Raw genomic sequence first — 19,224 nt, 5'->3', positions numbered from 1 at the left:
GTATTACTAGATTTAATCCGTACTGGGTTTTGTGGGTCTCACCTTATCCTGAAGGATTTTTGCTGCAAAGTGTATACCTACTTGCCTGGAACACCACTACACCACCAGACATGCCTCTCAGCCTGAATATAGCCTAAATGGGAAAAGGAGGGTGCTCCATTGTATGAGCGATCCACATGTGACTTCATAGTTTGCCTTTTAAATGTGTGTGGAAAAAAAAGTCAGCAGCATGTACTTTGGTATAGGTAAATGCTTGAAGAAAACTTGAAAGTAAAACTAAGTATAACCTACTGCCAGGTTGGACAGGGCTTTGAGCGACCTGGTCTAGTGGAAAGTGTCCCTGCTCGTGGCAGGAGATTGGAACTGGATGAGCTTTAAGGTCCTGTCCAAACCAAGCCGTTCTGTGATTCTTTTGTGAACAGAAAGTTTTCACAAGGTCAGCATTTGTGTTGGTGAATCTTGCTAACAATGCACATGCTACTACCATGGTTCAGCTTAGAAACCTAGTTTCTCATGTAGTGCCTTTTTATTTTTAGAAAATCTGAAGAAAACATAATGTGTCCTAAGTTTTATGTTTTTTTCTAGCGATGCAAGTATATTCAAAAAAACCAAAACCAGCTTAACTTTAAATTTGTCTTGTAAAAAACATTTTCATTTAATTTTGCTTTATTACATCCATAATGTTTTACATACAGAACACTATTATGAATTTTTGGTCTGGGAATTGTCCATAGTAATGATGCAAACCATTAGATTTCAGTCAGCATATAAACGAAATCTGTTGCTGATACGTAGTGTTGAACTGCACAAAGGTCTGTCCTCTACAACATCAGGGCAACGATGTGCTGACTCTGAATCGAGGTTTGGGGATTCTCTAAATGGTAGTTATTACTGTGAAAAGTGCGAAAGTGATAAAAGCAGAAGCTTTTTGTAAAAAAACCAAATGATGTTCGTTCATTGTTTAGGCTTGTGCCTTAGTCTGGCGCACTGACTATAGGACCGTTGCTATGCTCTAAGCAGCTGAAATGGAAAATACGTCCACTGTTAGTGCATCTTGGGTACAGAAGTTAATCTAGAAGCCTAAAGCCTAAAATGTTGTATCCCTTACAGGCAGGCTCTTGTTAGTTCATAACGCGTGGAGGTCACACTGCTCTCACAGGCTCATCACATCTCCTCTGTCTCCTTCTTGCCATGTTAATGAAAACAAAGCAAAAGCAGCAGTGTTCCCAATTTTTAAAATTATTTGGTGACTTCTATAAAAGTTTCCCATGATGTCATGATTCCTGGCATAAAGTGTTCCATTTTTCCCTTAAGCAGAGTGACTGCCCCCTCATCCCAGGGGATGAAAGAGGATAGGGGAAGCCTCCCTTACAGCAGGCGGCAGGGAGGGCTGTGAGTTTTGCCGTTAGGGGTTTTTTGGCATCTGTTTACAATTGAATTTTGAACTTAAAGCATATCTCACATGTGCACTGGAGTAGGTAGCAGCTACCTATAAACGTAATGTCCAAAGGCAAGAAGAGAAGAGGGTAAACAGTTACTTCGTTGTGCTGGCTTCATTTTTTCTGTTTGACAGGTGCTGTACAGAGCTGAATCTTTGGAAGCTTAAAAGCTTTGGGATTTTGTTTTGCTTCCTCCTCCTTTTTCTGCCTTTTAAAGTCAGAAATCATTAGCACTTCTGGCATGTTCCTGATGTAGCTTGATATTTAGATTGCATTTCTTTATTTTCTGCATTTTTGCTTTTGCACAGGCCCAGACACTGTATATTTTCAGTTTGCTTCCACCAAGTCTGATTATAACATGATGTTAATGTAGATGACTCATTTCAAAACATTAAATAAAATCTGTGGATCATTAACTTACATGTAATGGTAGGAGGTCTGAAGACTGGGATTGGTAACTTGGTAGTGCTGTTGCTGTCAATTTTGTTAAATTGCACCAAAATTAACAAAATCTTTAAAAAACTATTGCTCCCACAGCTTCCTAGTCATTCCAGCCTTTGTATTAAATCTGGTCCTGTAAGTTCTAATAGAATTGGAAATAGAAATGTTAAAGTAGGCATGTATTTGTAGTCATCTGCTTTGCAGATTTACATCAGTAAATCATTTCCAAAAGTGTCCATTCAGTGTTTCTTACAGTTGAACTAGGAAGACCTCTGTCTTCCTGACCTAGTCCTTTGTAGACTTTTCTGTGATCAACTTTGATTTTTGTAATCAAAAAATTCTCTCTCTCTCTCTCCCTGCTTTGGATCATTATGTTTTGTAGTAATTTTTATCTGCTTAACATTTTTTGTGATGTCCTAGCACAACCACATCTGTCAGTTCTTGGGCTTGTGTTCTCTTTTGTTTCTGCAACTTCTGGAGTTGTGGTTGGGATTTCATAGTTGTACTTTGTTTCTGTAGCTGGTTGGGGTTTTTTTTGTTGTTTTTGGGGTTGTTTTTGGGTTTGGGGTTTTTTTGTGTGCGTGTGTTAATAATGTTTAATTTCTTTCTTAGCTTAAGCTATGGAGGAGGACATTCATCACATTCAGAAACAGATCTTCACAGACAGACATACACAGCTTCTCATCAGCTTCCTGGATACTCCACTACACATCATCCTACTGGTAACTGTCCATATAATGAGTTTACAGCTTAAATAGCTAAAGGAAAAATACCCCAACAGACCTGTTATATAATTTAGGTTCAAATTGATGAATTTTGTAATCAGAGGGAGTTTGTCATGCAAGTGGTGACAGGTAGTATTAGAAGAGCTGAGTTTCTAGTAGAAAGTTAACAGTCAGTTGTTAGCTTTTATCAAAATGTTGTAAGTAGAAAGGAAAATATAAGGGGAGGGGGCTATGTTTATTATCTTATTGTTCGTTCTTAAAGAAACTTCACGTATTCTTTAAAATACAGCTTTTCAGGATTTGGCCTACGCATAAGGGCCAAACGTTAAGTACGCCTCGAAGCCAGCTGCAGAAATCATGCTAATTCTTTTAGACTAAAGCAAGCAGCAAAACTAATGCAAATTGGAGCACGCTGTTGCTAGTGCTTACATGTGTAAACTAAGACGTAGTGCTGGGGGAAAGTTAAAATTTAAATATAGTAGCAGGTTAGGCTGTGTTATATCTGCATCAGGATCTGTCCGTGATGCTGATGATAGCCTGTCTCCATGTCAGGAGAAGACAGGGCATGACCTCTTCATGATCGCTTTGCAGCCTAGTTTCTAAGGAAAGATATTTGAGCTTGTGCTGGCTGGAATCTGTAGTCTCTTGGCCAAGTCCTCGATCAGGACGGTGGAGGGTCAGAACTGCAGGGCATGTTCCAGGGTGCAGACCCTACAGTCTTTCATAATCTCCATTACTCAAAACTGGATCTCTCCAGCGCTTCCCACTGAGCCCCCTGCCACTGAAAGTTGTGAGCAAGAGTGAACGCACAAAAGCGTTTGCTGGAATGGGGAATGCAACCAAAACCCCTTTTCTTGTGCTAGTCACAGAAAAAACCTCCAAACTACAGAGAACTCCAAACTGCAAGACTCCAAACTCCAAAGAGCAAGAACTGGGGGAAGAGGTGAACAGAGAAGCTGAACCAATTTCAGAAGGAATTCTGAATGTTTAAACAGTTTGTGTGGAAAAAATAGAGCAGTGAACCTTCAGATGAATGGAGAATTTTATCAGTGTACCTAAATATTGGTTTTAAGCATGATATTTGACATACATTTAATAATAAATTTTTAAATGTATATTCAAGTTCCAGTTTACAGTTGCAACACTACAAAACAGTCAAAACTGAAAAATCAATGTACTTTAATAATATTGCTAGTGTTTCATAGGTTACTTTTACTGAACAATGAATGTATATCCTTGTTATTTGATTGAGCTTCTTGTAAGTTCATCTGAATTGTCTGTTTTGTTTCATTTCCCTCCACTCTCATCTAGGTCTTTCAGGAATATTTGATACCACCAGTATGCACAGTGCTGGAAGTAACACTAAGGAAACTTCTTCAGTTATGAATTTTCTCTCTGCTATTGAGTCTCGTACCGCGCAGGCAGTCTCTTCAGGATCTACCCTTTTACCGCAATTCAGGGCTCCTTCCTGGCAGACAGGTGAAAAATTTCTCTTGAAATAAAATTTGTTGTTGTTATATTGAATGTTGGGGAGAATTTGAAGCAAAAATATCCTGACTTAACTGAAAAGGCTACATGTCTTCTACGTCTTTTCCATCTCAGTATTAAATATCTCAAAATCAATGAAATTATATTAACAGAAAGATTCTATTAGAAGAAGAAATATATGAGCAGAAGTTCGAATTTTTTAGAAGGATTTTGGATGAATAGGGTATTATTTTGTCTAAAGAGTCAGATATATTCTCCAACTTTGGAATGACTCTCGCTAACACCAAAAGCATATTCGAGTAGGCTACCTGTACACCTGAGCAGATCTTTCATTCTCGGAGTGTTCCCTGTCATAGTTGTTGTTCTGTGATATTTCTACTAAAAGTCTGTAGATAACTTTAGCCCCTTTGTACACAGAAGTAATGAGCAAGATGTTCTCAAAACAAGGTCTGAGGTGCATGTTGCACAGAAATAACTCATCTAATTTACAAATAAACAAACATGCCGTCTTTCTTGGCAGACTGACTGCCTTCTGCAAACCTCCCCCATCTGTCAAGCCTTCTGTGCAGAGCAGGAAACATTGCATGTTTTGAGCTTGCTGTGGACAGCCGCAGCAAGATGAAGTGTTGCTACTGTATCTCTGGGTAGCTTCAAGTTATGGTTAATCTTACGCAGTGATTGTGCAGCTGTGCCGTGAATCAGACCTATTCACTCATATGACAGACAAGGTTTGGGTGGGGTTTTTCCTTTGGTGGGATGGCTTTCCATCATATCAGCAAGCTGACCTGTGTCCTAGTGCAGCTGTGGGATAGCTGGTTCTGATTTAGGGAGGAGGCATAAGGTAGGAAAAGGGAAGAGTTGAACAATCCTTTTGTTGACAGTTTGTACTTGGTCTGTTCAGTGTAACATGCAGCTGCATTCTGTGAAGAGCTACTCAGAAAGATGAGAAGAGAGAATGTGGCTTTTTATTCGCCATAGCCAGAAGCATATATGTGGGAGTACAGATGAAGATGCACACTGTTAGTCTGTCAAGAAATCTTAATATAAATCAGTGGTGTTTAGAGTTGTGATGACCCATCCTCGCAGCAGATTATCAGCTGGGAAGAAATCTTTTTTTCTCTTTGTCCTAGCATGTTTTCTCCATTGCAGCCTGCCTAACAGTGAATTGTGAAGAATGGGGAGACATGCTGTGGGTCAGGTTTGATGTTGATACCAGTGATTGAGAGACTTCTCAGTACTCAGTACTAAGAACTCATCAGTAAGCCCATTTTCAATATTACCAGTTTTCTGAGCTTTCTGTTGTCCTTTAATACTTCTGTTGCTTTTCTGTATCCCTCAGTCTCCCCAAGTGTGTCTTGAGAGCTTTGTCTTCTACAGACTTCTTTGATGAGGGAAAACAAGTGCTCTTTGCTCTTCAAGTTGGCCTTTCCTTAGAAGGGCTTGTCACTTTTTTTTTTTTCCCCCCTCCAAACCCTGCAACTGCTGATTCTGGGGGGAAAAGAGGAGCAGCATGTTTGTTACATTGTCCTACAAAGTCTTCCTTTGATATGTGGCATTTTTATTGATGTTCTGATTTCTTAGAGTGGGGGGGGGCATCTGAGCACACAACTTACTACCTTTGCCGTACCTTTTGTCTGCTCCTCTACAGAAGTAAAATATAAAACCCAGCAGTTCTGCCATGATAGTGCTTCTGTGACTGGCTCTTGTCTGGTTCAAGAAATTACCTGCGTAGCAGGAAGGGCTTTAATTTATAGAAGAGAAGGGAAAAATACAGGTTAGATGAGAAATTAACATCTGCAGTTACAACAGGTATAAATTCTTCCCCTTCTTTGATGCTTCCGGATGCCTGTGCTCTTGTCTTAGTGGTAGGCATCAGTAAAAGAGAACCCAGTTGTACATGATGTTGAAGTTTTTTAGAAGAGGGGAAAAAAGGCATTAAAACACTGCTTATGCTTTCTTACTCAGAAAGACCTTATTGTTGACTAATGAAAAATACCTTGACATTCCCTCAGTATCACATCTCTTCGTATCAGTTCGTCTTGAACTGAAAGGGAGAAACAAAGACTTTCTTTCGCAGCTTCATCTGAAACTTCCAAAGCAATGTATGATTATGTTGCAATCAGTTTAAGAGGACTGAATACATTTTAGAATTAAAATTGATTTTTTTTCCTGAAGTGTTTGTCTCAAACCCACTTTTTATTTACTGAGAGTTTTTTATTTATTCTTAAATGATACAAAACTAAAAGCTGTTTTAAATGTCAAAGAAGAACTGAAAAAGGTCAAATTATACCAGTAACTTTCACTTTTTTTCTGATTTGCATACCCTTTACAAGAAGTTTGTCTCCCTGAGAATAAACTTGCCTTCTTCACTTCCATTCACAGGCTTTGGAAATAGTACACAAACTTCACCAGTACCTGCAAACTACAGGGTGAAAAGCACTGAATGATATGGATCACTGCAAGGGAAAACTTGCAAGGGAATTTCACGCTCCTGTTTCAGTTGAAGTAGTGTGTTCTGTAGAGAAATCTTGTTTAAGCCAAGATATCATACCAGTGTCCAGATACAAATAAGTAATATTGTACCTTTCAGTTGGATAGTTGCTATTGCACTGTGCAGCTAGTTGCTGTCTGTGGATATTTTTGGAAAGCATACAAATCATATTTATTCTTTGTATTGAAAGTGAAAGCTGTCTTTTAAGAAACACATATTACAAAGTGGGGCTGTTAGCTATTTCACTGTAAGCTCCGAAATGTTTCCATAAAGTAAGTTATGAAAGTATTGGTGAGGGTAAATGCAGGAGATGGAATTGTTCCTTTAACTGTGTGTGTGTAACAATTGGTGAGGTGTAATTTTGCCTTTTTACTGTATACTAAAGGTGCCCAGGGCTTTTTAATAGTTGTCCTCTACTACAAACTTCTTTCTAAACTGAAACAAAAACTAATAAAGAGCTTTCAGTTTCAAAGAAGAATTCATCTTGTGCAATTTTTTTATCCACAGTTTTTATCGTAAGGATATGATTTTTTTTTTCCTTGCCAATTCACTGAGGGTATAGAATTTGGAATTCTTAAAAAAACCCTGCACTTCCAGTTTGAGAATGACCCACAATAAGGGCCTCCCTTTTAGGATGTTTCCATTGAAAAGGGATGGTGATTCTAACAAAGGTTACGTTTATAAATGCTGTAAAATCTTACAATCAAGTGAGTTCTAGAAATGCAGTGTTGTAACTTGTAAAGCTCCCTTATGCTCTTTTCCCTTCTCGTTTTGTTTCTGTTTTTTTTCCAGGTATGCATTCCTCAGCAGCCACAGAACTCTTTGTAACTGGAGCTTTGCCAACCTCTGGAACATTTCCACCAACATCTGCTTTATCAGCGTATCAGCATCCCAACACTTTCAGCAGTAGAAACTTTGCTACTACTCCTTCTCTTACTCTTCAAGATACTACTTTCAGTGCTACATCGAACGGTCTCTTAACTACCCATGATCCTTTATTGCAGATTAAAACATCACAAGGCACTGTTCCAACTGCTTTGACATTTGAGCGCCTAGGCGGTTCTGTTTTAAGCACCAGTATACCACCTCAGTCATCAACATACCGTTCTGCTCAAGAATCTGCACCCCATCTCTTGCAACCTCAATTTAGTTTGTTGCCTTCAACCCTTGGAGGAGCTCAGCAGGTTTCTCAGGCATATAGCACATCTGTCTTTACTGGTTCCACTGCTTCTATTGATCGAGCACTTCAGCGAGAATGTAGTGTTATTAAACACCATCAGCGGCCTTCAAGTACTCAGTCTGTTCAGGCTCAACTGACTGTTTCACAGCATTCCTTACACAGCTATTTAACAAGTACAAGTGGAGTTAATTTTCAGGATACATCTAGGCACTCAGCATTATCTTGCAGCCCAGTTGGAGATGTTACTCAGGTGAGCAATGGAGGACTACAGCAGAAGACTTCTCAAGTCACAGTGGAACTTGCTCAGTCGTACACATCTGCAATTCCATCGCCTGGTTTTCCATCTGCTTCCACAGCAAAAGTGAAAAACTGTTCCATGAAGCAGCCTCCGAGGTCAGCAAAGACCCCCAAACCTCAAAGTGTAGCTCCTACTGTGCAGACACAAAGCTATGCCAAAACTGCACAAAACCAGAGTTCTGTCATTACAGGCCAAGCACAGATCTATTCTACAGCACAGCTCCCAAGCCTCTTGTCAGTCAGCCAGTCCCAAAACTATGTTTCATCCCCCACTCAGAGTGTGCCACCTGTCAGTCACTCACAGGATTTCTCATCCAGCAAGGTTGAGAAGCTGCCCTCACTGTATAAAACATTGACTTTTTCTGGGCAATCACAAACTATTACTTCTGATAGTCAAACTCTCAGTTACTCCTCAGAGGAACAGGTATTGACTTCAGTTCCAAATGAGAACTACTCTGGGCAAACGAGGGAACTTTCTTCAGTCAGCCAATCTCAGAGCTACTCTTCTAGTCACACTCAGGGTTTATCTCCAGTTAGCCAATCCCAAGTTAGTTTTTCATCTCAATCACAAGTTTTATCAGCTGTTAGTCCTTCAGAAAGCTATTCTTCAGGGCAGTCTTTAACATTGACATCGCCTTCCCTTTCCTTTAATGCCTCTCCTCGGATACAAGCTCTTCCAGCCTCGAGTCCTAACCAGAGCTATATTTCTTTACATTCTTCTCAGAATTCTCAGTCACAGGAATCCTCCTCTCCACAGTCTCAGAAGTTTTTGCCATCTGTCCAGTCTCCTCCTTTTGCATCCCCAGCTCATTCACAGACACTGCAGAACAACAGGCCTTCCTCAGAAACAAAGTCATATGTTAAAAGGAAGTCTGACTCTAATTTGTATGCCTCATCAAAACAAGAGGAGGAATTATCGATGCCGGATATGCAAGCATTGCAACAGCAAGCTACTCTTGAGTCTTCCACTCAAAGGCTGACTGATGAGGAAATCAACGCTCAGGATGCATCCTATAGGGTCTCAAAAGCAGATGACAGATACTCTCAAAGTGTCATCAGAAGTAACTCTCGTCTTGAGGATCAAGTTGTGGGACTTACTCTTCAAGGAACAAAAAAAGATGAAAGAATGGTCAATTCCGTGGATCAGCTTTCCCAACATATTGGCCATATCACTAGCTTAAGCCATGATATAAAAAAGACAGCTAATTTAATGCAAACGACACAAGTAACTGTGAGTGCTAAAGAACTAAACCAGCAACATTCTCTTATGCATAAGGTACATGAAAGTAAAGCTCAAGAACAGCAAGGCCAAGTCATTAGCCCACCATCGCAGGTTCAGCCTCATGCTTTAAGACATGGTCATCAGCTGTGCTTGCCCAGTGCACAGGTACTGCTGGAGTCAGCCTGTGACTTGCAGATTCTTCACCAGTCAATACTTCAATCAGGTTTGGGACAAACGAAGGCATCACCACAAGTGCAAAGAATACACAGTTCTCAACAAGTGACACATCCATTCCTTCAGATGGATGGTCATATTATTCAAAGTAATGGGAGTCATTCGCAGCAACAGCTTCATACTCAGAATTCAGAAGTCATGAAAATGGACATTTCTGAGCCCTCAAAGCCACTACAGCAGCATTTGACAACAAAAGATCATTTTACTCAGACAAATCAACATGATTCAAAAAACCAGTTTGTTTCTCTCAGTTCAATATGTTTCCCAGAATCTATACTTCTCAGTGATGAGAGGAATATATTATCCAATGTAGATGACATCTTAGCAGCAACAGCAGCAGCCTGTGGAGTAACACCATCTGACTTTGCCAAATCAACTTCTAATGAAGAGGAAATCCAGTCTGTTGAAAATAGCGAGGAGTCTAAACCACAGTTTCGATCAGTGGATGTAAGACATGTGTCTTCTGGTTTCAGTGCCTCACCTACAGTAGTTGGAAAGCCAACAAGCATTAGTAATATTTCTTTGAATGGAAGCCAAATTACTATAAATCTTACACCAGTGTCAACAATACAGACAAAAACTGTGAACCTTGATCAGCAACACATTGAAACTTCAGATCAAAATGTAGCAACAAGAATGACCTCTCCCACCCTTGGCCCTGGTCAAGAAGAGCAAGAACAAGGGGCTGTTCCAATTAAGAAACAATCTAGCATCAGTCATGAATCTGAAGAAGATAATGATGCTTCAGCTGATGGTACGCTGAATGCAAGAGACACAGAATTTGTTTCAAGTGGTAGGAGCCTAAGTGGAGAAAGTGCTGCTTCAGAGAATGATTTTAATATAGGTGGTGATGATGGTACAGTGGCAGGTAACCAGTCAAAGGTTCCATTGCAGCCACTCTCTGTGCCCCAAAGTGGAGATGGAACCATTAATAGAACTGAAGAAGAATGCCAAGATTTATCTCAAGGGAACTTTCAAAAGAAAAAAAACAAAGGAAAAATCCAAACCAGAAATGCTGCAGAAGATGACAGTGCAATTCAGAAACAGGTAAAAAGAAGTGGACAGTGCAAACGTCAGAATTCAAGAGGAAGTGACTCGTGTTTCACATACTCTTCTCCTGTTTCTGAAAGTTGTTATGATACTTACCAGCATCAGGAAAGAATGAGGCAAAAAATCAAAGAAGTTGAAGAAAAACAGCCTGAAGTCAAAACAGGATTTATCGCATCTTTTTTAGACTTCCTAAAATCTGGGCCGAGGCAGCAGTTTTCAGCTCCAGCCGTTCGAATGCCAAACAGGACGAGGCGACCTGTTACCCAGGTAGTTCGTGCCCCATGCCTACAACCATCTGCAAAGCCTCAGCCAGCAGCAGCAGCACCTGTAGCTGCTGAAGGTAGTGGTGAAAGTCCAACCAAAAGAGCTGATGAAGAACTTAAGAAAAATTTAGAAGCATTGGCTTCATTTTCTTCTGATGAAGACGATTCTGTGGGGGGTAACCATGATCTTCAGAAGAGCATCTCTACTGCTTTGTCAGCCCTGGATGATACATCTGATAGAAAGAACAAATCAGGTAAAACAAGTACACATGTTGAAGGAGGTTTCTGTAGTTGATGGGAAAAAATAAAGAATAATTTTAGCTATCTTCAGTTGAGGTAAAGGTTTTGATTGGGTTTGGTTTTAATCCCAGCCATAATTAAGAGTTGTGTTCAAAAGGTGCATTGACTATGGACTAAACTGGTGTTTTCTACGATTAGAAAATCTGTAGGTAAGCTTTTTAATGCTACTTAAGTAGGACTCTTCTAATGCCAAAAAGTTATTTTAGGCCAGAATTGGAATAATGTGTCTGTTCTCTTCTTCTCTGGCTTAGAATGCTAAATATGATTTTCACCTGGAAACCTCAGCAAATCATCATGTCAGAGGTTTAAAAAATCTATTTAAAAAAAAAGTCTAGCAAGAGAACATACTAATAATTGCCATCAGCAGAAGTTAAGTTCTTCCTAGGTAAATATGCACTTTTGATAGAGTTGCACAGAGTATGTTTATGAAAACAGTATTTTTTTGTCTTTTAGAGGAGAGGGGAAGATTTTTTTCTCTAGGGGTGACATGATTTACTGAAAAATACATAGCACAACTGAACTTAAATTGTTATAACCAAACCTAAAATACTGGGAAAAGATTGTGGAGTACATGATACGCTAAACAATACTTCATCTTGATTACTGTTCTGTTTTCTTCTGTGGATATTTCTATTAAGTTATGTTAAGTTCAAGCATTTTGGAAAGCCCATTACAGAAGATGAAGTTCCTCATATGTCTTTCTGTTGAATATGTATTTTAAACAAATAAGCAGTGACTTTTTTTTTCCCAGAAGGCCAAAATGTGGACAGTGCTATGGTGTGAGCCTCTTGCTGAAGCATGTCAATTTTAATAAGCCATGTTCTGTATACAGCTTTCGAAGGAAGTATTTCAAAGGGGTTTTGTTGGTGGCCATTTCCGCTAGTGTTTTACTTGCAGTACTTTCTTTTACAATGTTATGGTGACTTCTTTATTATTCATAAAGATGTAATATTTATACCACCAATTTTGAATTCACCTTCCTGTTTTGTTGTATACAAGACTGTACACTGTACAAGGTGCTTGGTGATGACTTCTTTCTTACTTGCTGGGCTTCTGCAGGTTTTCTAGTAATTTTTCTACCTTTTTTTTTTTTTTAATACAAGTATGGAAAGACAAATACTAAGATGTAGTCTTGGTAGCATTAGGTAGTGTATGTCCATTTATCTGCTGTTTTGAAGACTGTAAATATACTTGGGGAACTAATAATGCTTTGTCTAATTAAAGCTGTCAGAGCTTTCACTGAACAAAGAAATACAACCTATTTGCAATAATGTTATAGGATATATGCAGAAGAATGTATTTCTTGGCTTAGCAATTTTGCTGAGTTGATTTAATGAATCTTCATGTATCTGGCATAGCTTTTGTATTGGCACATTAATTTGATATTTAAATCATTTGTTTTGAATCACTTTTATTAAAATGTCACATTATCTTTTTTCTATTTTTTCAAGTGATAAAGCCAGCAATTAACAGTGATTGTAACAAAACTGGACAATAGTAATCTTAAGTTTGAAGCCAGCTTCCTAAGTGATATCAGTAATTATGCTATAGCCAATATAACTTGATTTCTTTTAGATCAGCAAGTCAGTACTAAAACTAATATGTATAAAAGAGTATTAAGTAATATCTAAAAAGGTTTCTCATTTTTTTCAGGTGGGAAAGATTAATTTTGAAAAGTGGGAGTTTCTTTTGGCTCTTTGGCATAGAGGAGGAGAAGAATGTTCTTTCCCTTCTTTGTTGTGTATCATCAGTTCTCATTTTGCACATCTGTTAATATTAAAAATTGTTAGTATATTGCCAAAGTTTTAATCTCAAACTTCCAGTTACAGTATCACAAGATAAAAATGATAAATGTCCAAAAGTCAGACAGCAAATGTTTTCGTATTTCACGTGTATTTGTCTTTCCTTAATCCAATTTATAAAGTCTGCTTATCAGCAGATTGGAAACAAGATTCTGTGTTGTAACCTTTACCGTTGTGTTTGCTTATTCACTCAAAGTACAGCAGTATTTCTTGTTCATGTCTGCAGCTATCAAATTGTTTTCGAAAGCTGTTCATCTTTATTTCTAGATGCTGACAGTTGTAGCAGTTTAATACAAACAGAGGTATACTAGCCACAATATTTTGGGTTTGTTTAAAGTTTAGTTGTAGCCAAGATGATGCTTCTGTTTTAACTCTTAGAAGAGGTGTTTTTAATATGTGTTGTAACAGAAAGGAAGAAAAATAATCTAATTCCAATTTTTTGCCAATCCTTGATAATTTGTTTAACTAAAATTTGGATTTTTGTCTTCAGAAACTGAAAAAGTGGCAGTTGTTCCTGCTGCTGCCACCACCACTGCTGCTGTAATCAAGCAGGAGCCGCAGACGACTGCTCCTGTGGTCAATGCACAGGAGAAAATGAACCCAGCCGACCCCTTAAAAGTAGCCCAACAGGATGCTGTGACCTCAGACCAATTGGCAAAAACACAGGCAACTGTTGCAATAGAAGGATGTACTGATGAGGAGAATACGGACAGTGGAGGAGAGGGCATGTACAGAGAACGTGATGAATTTGTAGTGAAGATTGAAGATATAGAGACACTAAAGGTAATCTGAATACTTGCTGAGGAGAGGTGGGGGAAATCATGAGAAATCCTGCATATGAATTTAGCTTCAACAAACTACCAAAAGGAGAAAGGCTGCAGATCAGTTTTCTGTTTCTATTCTAATATTCCCTGGTTGCTGCCAAGATGCCTTAAAGGTGTCTTTCTAGTGCAGGTTATAAATATGTTTTGTGTGTACATGACCTGTTTTATTCTACATACATAATAAAGTAAATTTACGTGCTGGTAACCTCTGTTAGAACTTGGAATTACCTTTTTTTTAATATTAAAAGTCATATTTTTTTGACAGGCTGTTGACTACCTTTGATTTATTTATGAAGGTAGTAGTAAGTTTCCAAGTGTAAGGTGTTGAGGACATTGCTTTTGGACTTGTGCAAAAGATATTCGAATTGTCTTCTTTTTTTGGAAGAGGTTCTGCTTGCTGTTCCAATAAGGAGTTGCTTCCATAAGCAACAGTACTGCTCTTCACATGAGTTTGTGGGAACATTTCTTGTGTTCTTGATTTCTTGTTTGGTTTTGTTGCTTCTCCATGTTAAATTCTTCATGTTTACGTTTCATTTTGTTGCTATTGTAGCCAGCAATATTCTTACCATTAATTTCTAATACTTCTGATTATGTGTCTGTGTGTTCATCATCTTGAACTGAAGTTTTAAATGAATTCACATAGCTTTGTCGCTTAAGATAAGTGATATCAGTTTTAAAGTGTTCCCTTGTCACTTACAAAAATGATTAAGGTATGTTGTTATGCGTAGTTCACGTCATACTATCTTGATGCAAATGGCACATAATGACTACCGGTTTGGAATTTTGAATGACTTATTTTAATTTCATCCCTGCATAACTTGCTCAAAAAGTATAATTCACAACACACTTCAGGGAGAAAAATAAGAATGTTTTTTAGCTAATAATTTTATGTTCTTACAGGTTGCTTTACAAACAGGAAGAGAGCCTCCAGCTATTTGGAAAGTACAGAAGGCTTTATTGCAAAAGTTTGTTCCTGAAGTCCGAGATAGTCAGAGGGAGTTTGCTGCTACTAACAGTGTGAGTCTTAAAAATTCCTTGTGAAGCCTCATGGGAACTGATTTCCTTGATGGAAGTCTAGGAAATAAGATAAAATGTGATTCTGACATACGTTCTTAGGAAGTATCCTTGAAGGGGATGGGTGAAGCGGTTTCTCGATTTCCTCCTGCTCTGAAATTCTCTCTCTATATAAATATATAAATGGGCAGAATTTTTGTTTTTCAGCATGGGTTCTTTGGTATCATTCAGGCTGCATAAAGGAACAGGTTTTCATAACCAGAATAAAGTCAGTGGAAGCAGGCTTGTGAACCACAATGGGAAGGATTCAGATAGGATACAGTTTCAGCAGGCAGCCCTTTGCCATGCAGATAATTCTTTAGGGATAACACATGGGGAGAATTACATAAGTGGAAAAAATGAAGCCCAAAGTATGTCTTGCCTTATTTTCCTTTTTTTCTTTCTTTAAATGTGGAAATCCATTGGAGAATTTCTCTTAAATTGTAAATGCTGTAGGATGGCTCATTCTTGTAAACAAGTTGTTTTTAAACTGACTTTTTGTCTTTAGTATTTATGTTTTTAATTGTTAAACTGAACAATTTTACTTAACAAAAAACACTTGTGTATTTTTTTTTTTAGTATCTTGGGTATTTCGGGGATGCAAAAACAAAATATAAACGAGTGTATGTGAAGTTCATTGAAAATTCAAACAAAAAAGAGTATGTCAGAGTATGTTCAAAAAAACCACGGAGCAAACCTGTACAGTCAGCAAGGTATTTTATTTCATATTTTTTGACATTTTGCCATATTGTTTTCATATTAAGAACACACCTATTTTAATAAACAAGACTTATAACTCAGGGTTATGTTAATTCAACTTTAAGGTAGAAACTGAAAACTCTGTGTTTTGCTTTAAGAAACAAGACATAAATTACTGCCATATTAAGACCTGCCTACCTTGGGTCTGTGGATTGCAATAATAATGCATTTTGGAGGTGTTGGGCCTCCTGATGCTATTTCTTTCTGTCAGCTTTTGCCTCAACATTAACACAGAAGCCTGCAGGTGTAATGATTTTAAATGTGTGTTGTTTTCTCCTATCTCATGGACTTTGCAAGTTAGTTACATTTTTCTGGATTGCTTTGATGATAATCCTGTCCCAGTATACTACAAGTACTTCTCAACCTTAGAAAGTTAATTTAAGAACAGAAGTTGATTGTTGAAGTTGGTTGTTGCAAGTATGTTTTTCCCTCTTCTGTATGTCCTTGCACACTGACAGTATTTTACTTTTCTCATTGCACATGCCCTACCCCCCCACGCCACCTCAGAAACCCTTATAACTTTGAGTGATGACCAGAAGTGTCTCTCACACAGGTACTTTGGCTAGCTCTAAGCTTTCCTCTGTCACCTCCCTTCTGATAAGGTTTTCACTGTCATTCACTAGCTGAGGGTTTTTCTGTTGCATTTTGTGTTGACCTTTGATTGTGCTTTTGGAAAAGGTTGCAGATTCTTTATTGAAAAACTCTGTCATGCTTTATCGCTTAGCTTATGTTATCGCCTCACAACTTCAGATGATATCTGGAGGTTTTCTCTCTATAGATTTTCAGTAATTTAGTGCAGATCGTTTTCTTTATCATACACTAGTAAACAATAATAAAAAAATTACAGTGCTCTTCATTCAAGGAATGACTGGGATTTTAAGGTAGTTGAGAATAATTGTTATGCATTATATAAAAAATATAGTAGTATAGTCTGTATGACCTAATTTCTAGTTACATGTGACAATGAAATAAGTATATATAATCCATGGAGAATATATTCTGGTTACGTAAGACTATAGCTATTTTATTAATATCAAAACTTGTGTGGTAATTATTTTCATAGAGATCATCTTTATGATATTGCAGGACTATTCATTGCAAACCTAGCAGTAGCACTAACAAAACCCCTGATCCACCGACACCAAAACCAACAGCAGCAAAGGTCTCTTCTGTGAAACCCAAAGCTAAACAGCCAAAGGTAAAGGCTGAACCACCACCAAAGAAAAGAAAAAAGTGGAAAGAAGAATTTTCATCTTCCCAGTCTGATTCTTCACCTGAGGCCCAGAGTGATGAGGATGGTGAGAGATACTGTTGTTAGCAGCTATGCCCATTTGAACTTAACTAAGAGTAGTAGTAGAAAAGTATGTTGTTCAGTCTTGCAATTTTTTCTTTGCTAGCCTCAGAAGCAGAAAAAAAAAAAAAAAAGAAAATCTGGGTGCCACACAATTTCTTAAAATTTTTTACTTGTTTGTGTACGAGCAAATATGTGCAACTGAACTTATCTCAAATGTAGTTTATCAGTTGGGTAAATATATTTTTACTACTTGCTTTCTCAGATGGGTACAGTTGAAGTCTGATTTTCAAATACATCTGAAGAATCAGATTCTTCGTTGATTTTTCCACTACAACTCCATGTCGTGTCTAAAATAACATTCCTGCAATGCCTGTCTGCATGCAGAATTCAGATGTTACTGTTGTTTCAAAATCCAAGGAGAAAAAGCAGTTACTTTTTGGCTGCTTCACTGCTTGTCCAAATGCCAGCTGTTCAAATGTAGCCTGCTGAGCACATTTGCTCTTAAGACATTCATGGTGTCTTAGAACAGTGAGATACGATGTTTGCAGTAATTCTTCGGAACAGAGAGGAATTTTTGTCTGGTGTTTATAGAGATTATCTATGATAGCTGATATACAGTGCATTTTGCAGGGTTTTTTGTTTATTTCCTGTATGTCTGAAGTTAAGCTGTGTAGTACCCATGCTTTGTATTGCTGCAGTTGCAAAGCATGTTGGCTTTGGTGACTTCAACTAAGGACAAGCTTCGGTTGGTGTACTGGAACAGTGCCTCTGCTGAGGACAGCACCTTTAAAATACTGTTTTTCAAGCAAACTTACCTACATAACCATTAATGTGTACAACTGTCCATATTTAACATTTCCAGTAATGTGATGATAGTCATTCATAGAAATGTGGCTGTCTGAGAAAGTTTAAAAGCTTGGCTAGCTAAGTTCCTGTAAAACACATTGAAGACTAAGAAAAGCTCCAGAATGCTCAATAGTACTGAGGACTGCTCCATGTGCATATTTAAAATTGCTGTCTATGAAAAAAAATAAAAATACCTCAACCAAAAGTTTTCTCAGAAAAAGTACAAATATGCCTTCGTTGCTTCACTGGTAAAGTTTGTTTTATGTGTTTTTTGTGAGTTGGACAATTAGGTGGGATTGACTTCAATGGTATGCAGGCTCCTAAGTGACATCAGTGCTTTTTAATGGTTTTCTGTTGGACTACTTCAAGTTTTGTGGTTTTAGGAGGTACTTGCATTGACATGAAACCTGCACTTAGGGCACTTTGCCTGACTGAAGTTATTCATTACCCCTTTTCTCTAGGCAATAATAGAAAAATAATAGAAATAATAGAAAATAATAGAATAATAATAATAGAATAGAAATACAATAGAAAAATGTTAAAATTCCCTAAATATTAGAGTCTAAGTGCTGATAGTTATAAGTAATTTTATGTGTTTCTACAAAAAATTGCACCATTTGTACCAGATTTGGTTTTTGTGTGATGCCAAATCTGGTTTTGGCATGTAAGTTGGTTGAATGTTATTTCTGATTGTATTGAGTTTTAATCTCTTGGGATACCAGTAGGGGTCACTTGCGTTTTAAGAGAGAAACCTTCAGGTTTGAAAAATACAAATACTTGCAGGGTATCAAAGGAAAATAATCATTATATTCCAATGAATTTTCAGAGCTTGTACCTCCAGCTCCCCTCGTTACTCGGTTTTTGAACACAAGAGCTATGAAAGAGACTTTTAAGAGCTACATGGAGTTGCTTGTTAGCATTGCCTTGGATCCAGACACAATGCAAGCCTTGGAAAAGAGCAATGGTACAGTATGTTTAACATTTGTATGCTTTAGTTACATTTTAAGGTTATTAATCAGTAAAGCAAATGTATTTTTAAAAAAATGAAAACTCCACCAAACTTTTAGCTAGATACCCACATCTGAAGAACACTTTACACGAATTACTTATGTGTGCGTATATGTATATATGTATTTGCCTTATCTCTTTGAGTAATCTAAGTAATTTGGAAAGATTGTTTTGTCTGCTTTGTTACGTAAGGCTGGAGCTGTGAATGTCAGAGCTGAGCTCTTTGTTCCTGCTGTTACTATATTTTAAAATCTTAGCAAACATTTATTTCAAATTACTGTTTCAAGTGTGTATTTACTTTCTTATGAAGAAGTGTCCTTATAACTATAAGTAGTTCTGATTGTTGCTATTATTAAAAATTCTGCATTTCAGACTCTGAAAACTTAAAGTTCTGATCAAAACCAATTGTATTCCACTTTTTCTTTGAGGAGAAAATGTTTGAACTTGCTCACTGTGGGCTTCTTTACTGTAGTGGACTCCAGGATACAAGTCAAAACTCTCTTATTTC

The 19,224-nt window shown here is 37.7% G+C and overlaps 1 protein-coding gene across 2 annotated transcripts in view; it reads left to right on the top strand.

The window, feature by feature from the left end:
• QSER1 (glutamine and serine rich 1) overlaps positions 1 to 19,224 on the top strand; it is a 42,556-nt gene that overhangs the window by 14,454 nt on the left and 8,878 nt on the right. The window contains exons 2-9 of one of the 2 annotated variants that reach the window (XM_030485136.1): positions 2,493 to 2,602; positions 3,917 to 4,084; positions 7,377 to 11,084; positions 13,423 to 13,715; positions 14,657 to 14,773; positions 15,389 to 15,522; positions 16,655 to 16,866; positions 18,535 to 18,672. In XM_030485136.1, coding sequence (XP_030340996.1) covers positions 2,493 to 2,602; positions 3,917 to 4,084; positions 7,377 to 11,084; positions 13,423 to 13,715; positions 14,657 to 14,773; positions 15,389 to 15,522; positions 16,655 to 16,866; positions 18,535 to 18,672 — 4,880 coding nt within the window. Of the gene's footprint in view, positions 1 to 2,492; positions 2,603 to 3,916; positions 4,085 to 5,242; positions 5,352 to 7,376; positions 11,085 to 13,422; positions 13,716 to 14,656; positions 14,774 to 15,388; positions 15,523 to 16,654; positions 16,867 to 18,534; positions 18,673 to 19,224 lie in introns of those variants that run through there. The other variant, XM_030485137.1, reaches the window with a different exon arrangement.

This window comes from Strigops habroptila, chromosome 4 (genome assembly GCF_004027225.2).
Source record: "Strigops habroptila isolate Jane chromosome 4, bStrHab1.2.pri, whole genome shotgun sequence".
NCBI lineage: Eukaryota > Metazoa > Chordata > Aves > Psittaciformes > Psittacidae > Strigops > Strigops habroptila.
This window is presented reverse-complemented; position numbering and strand designations above follow the sequence as displayed.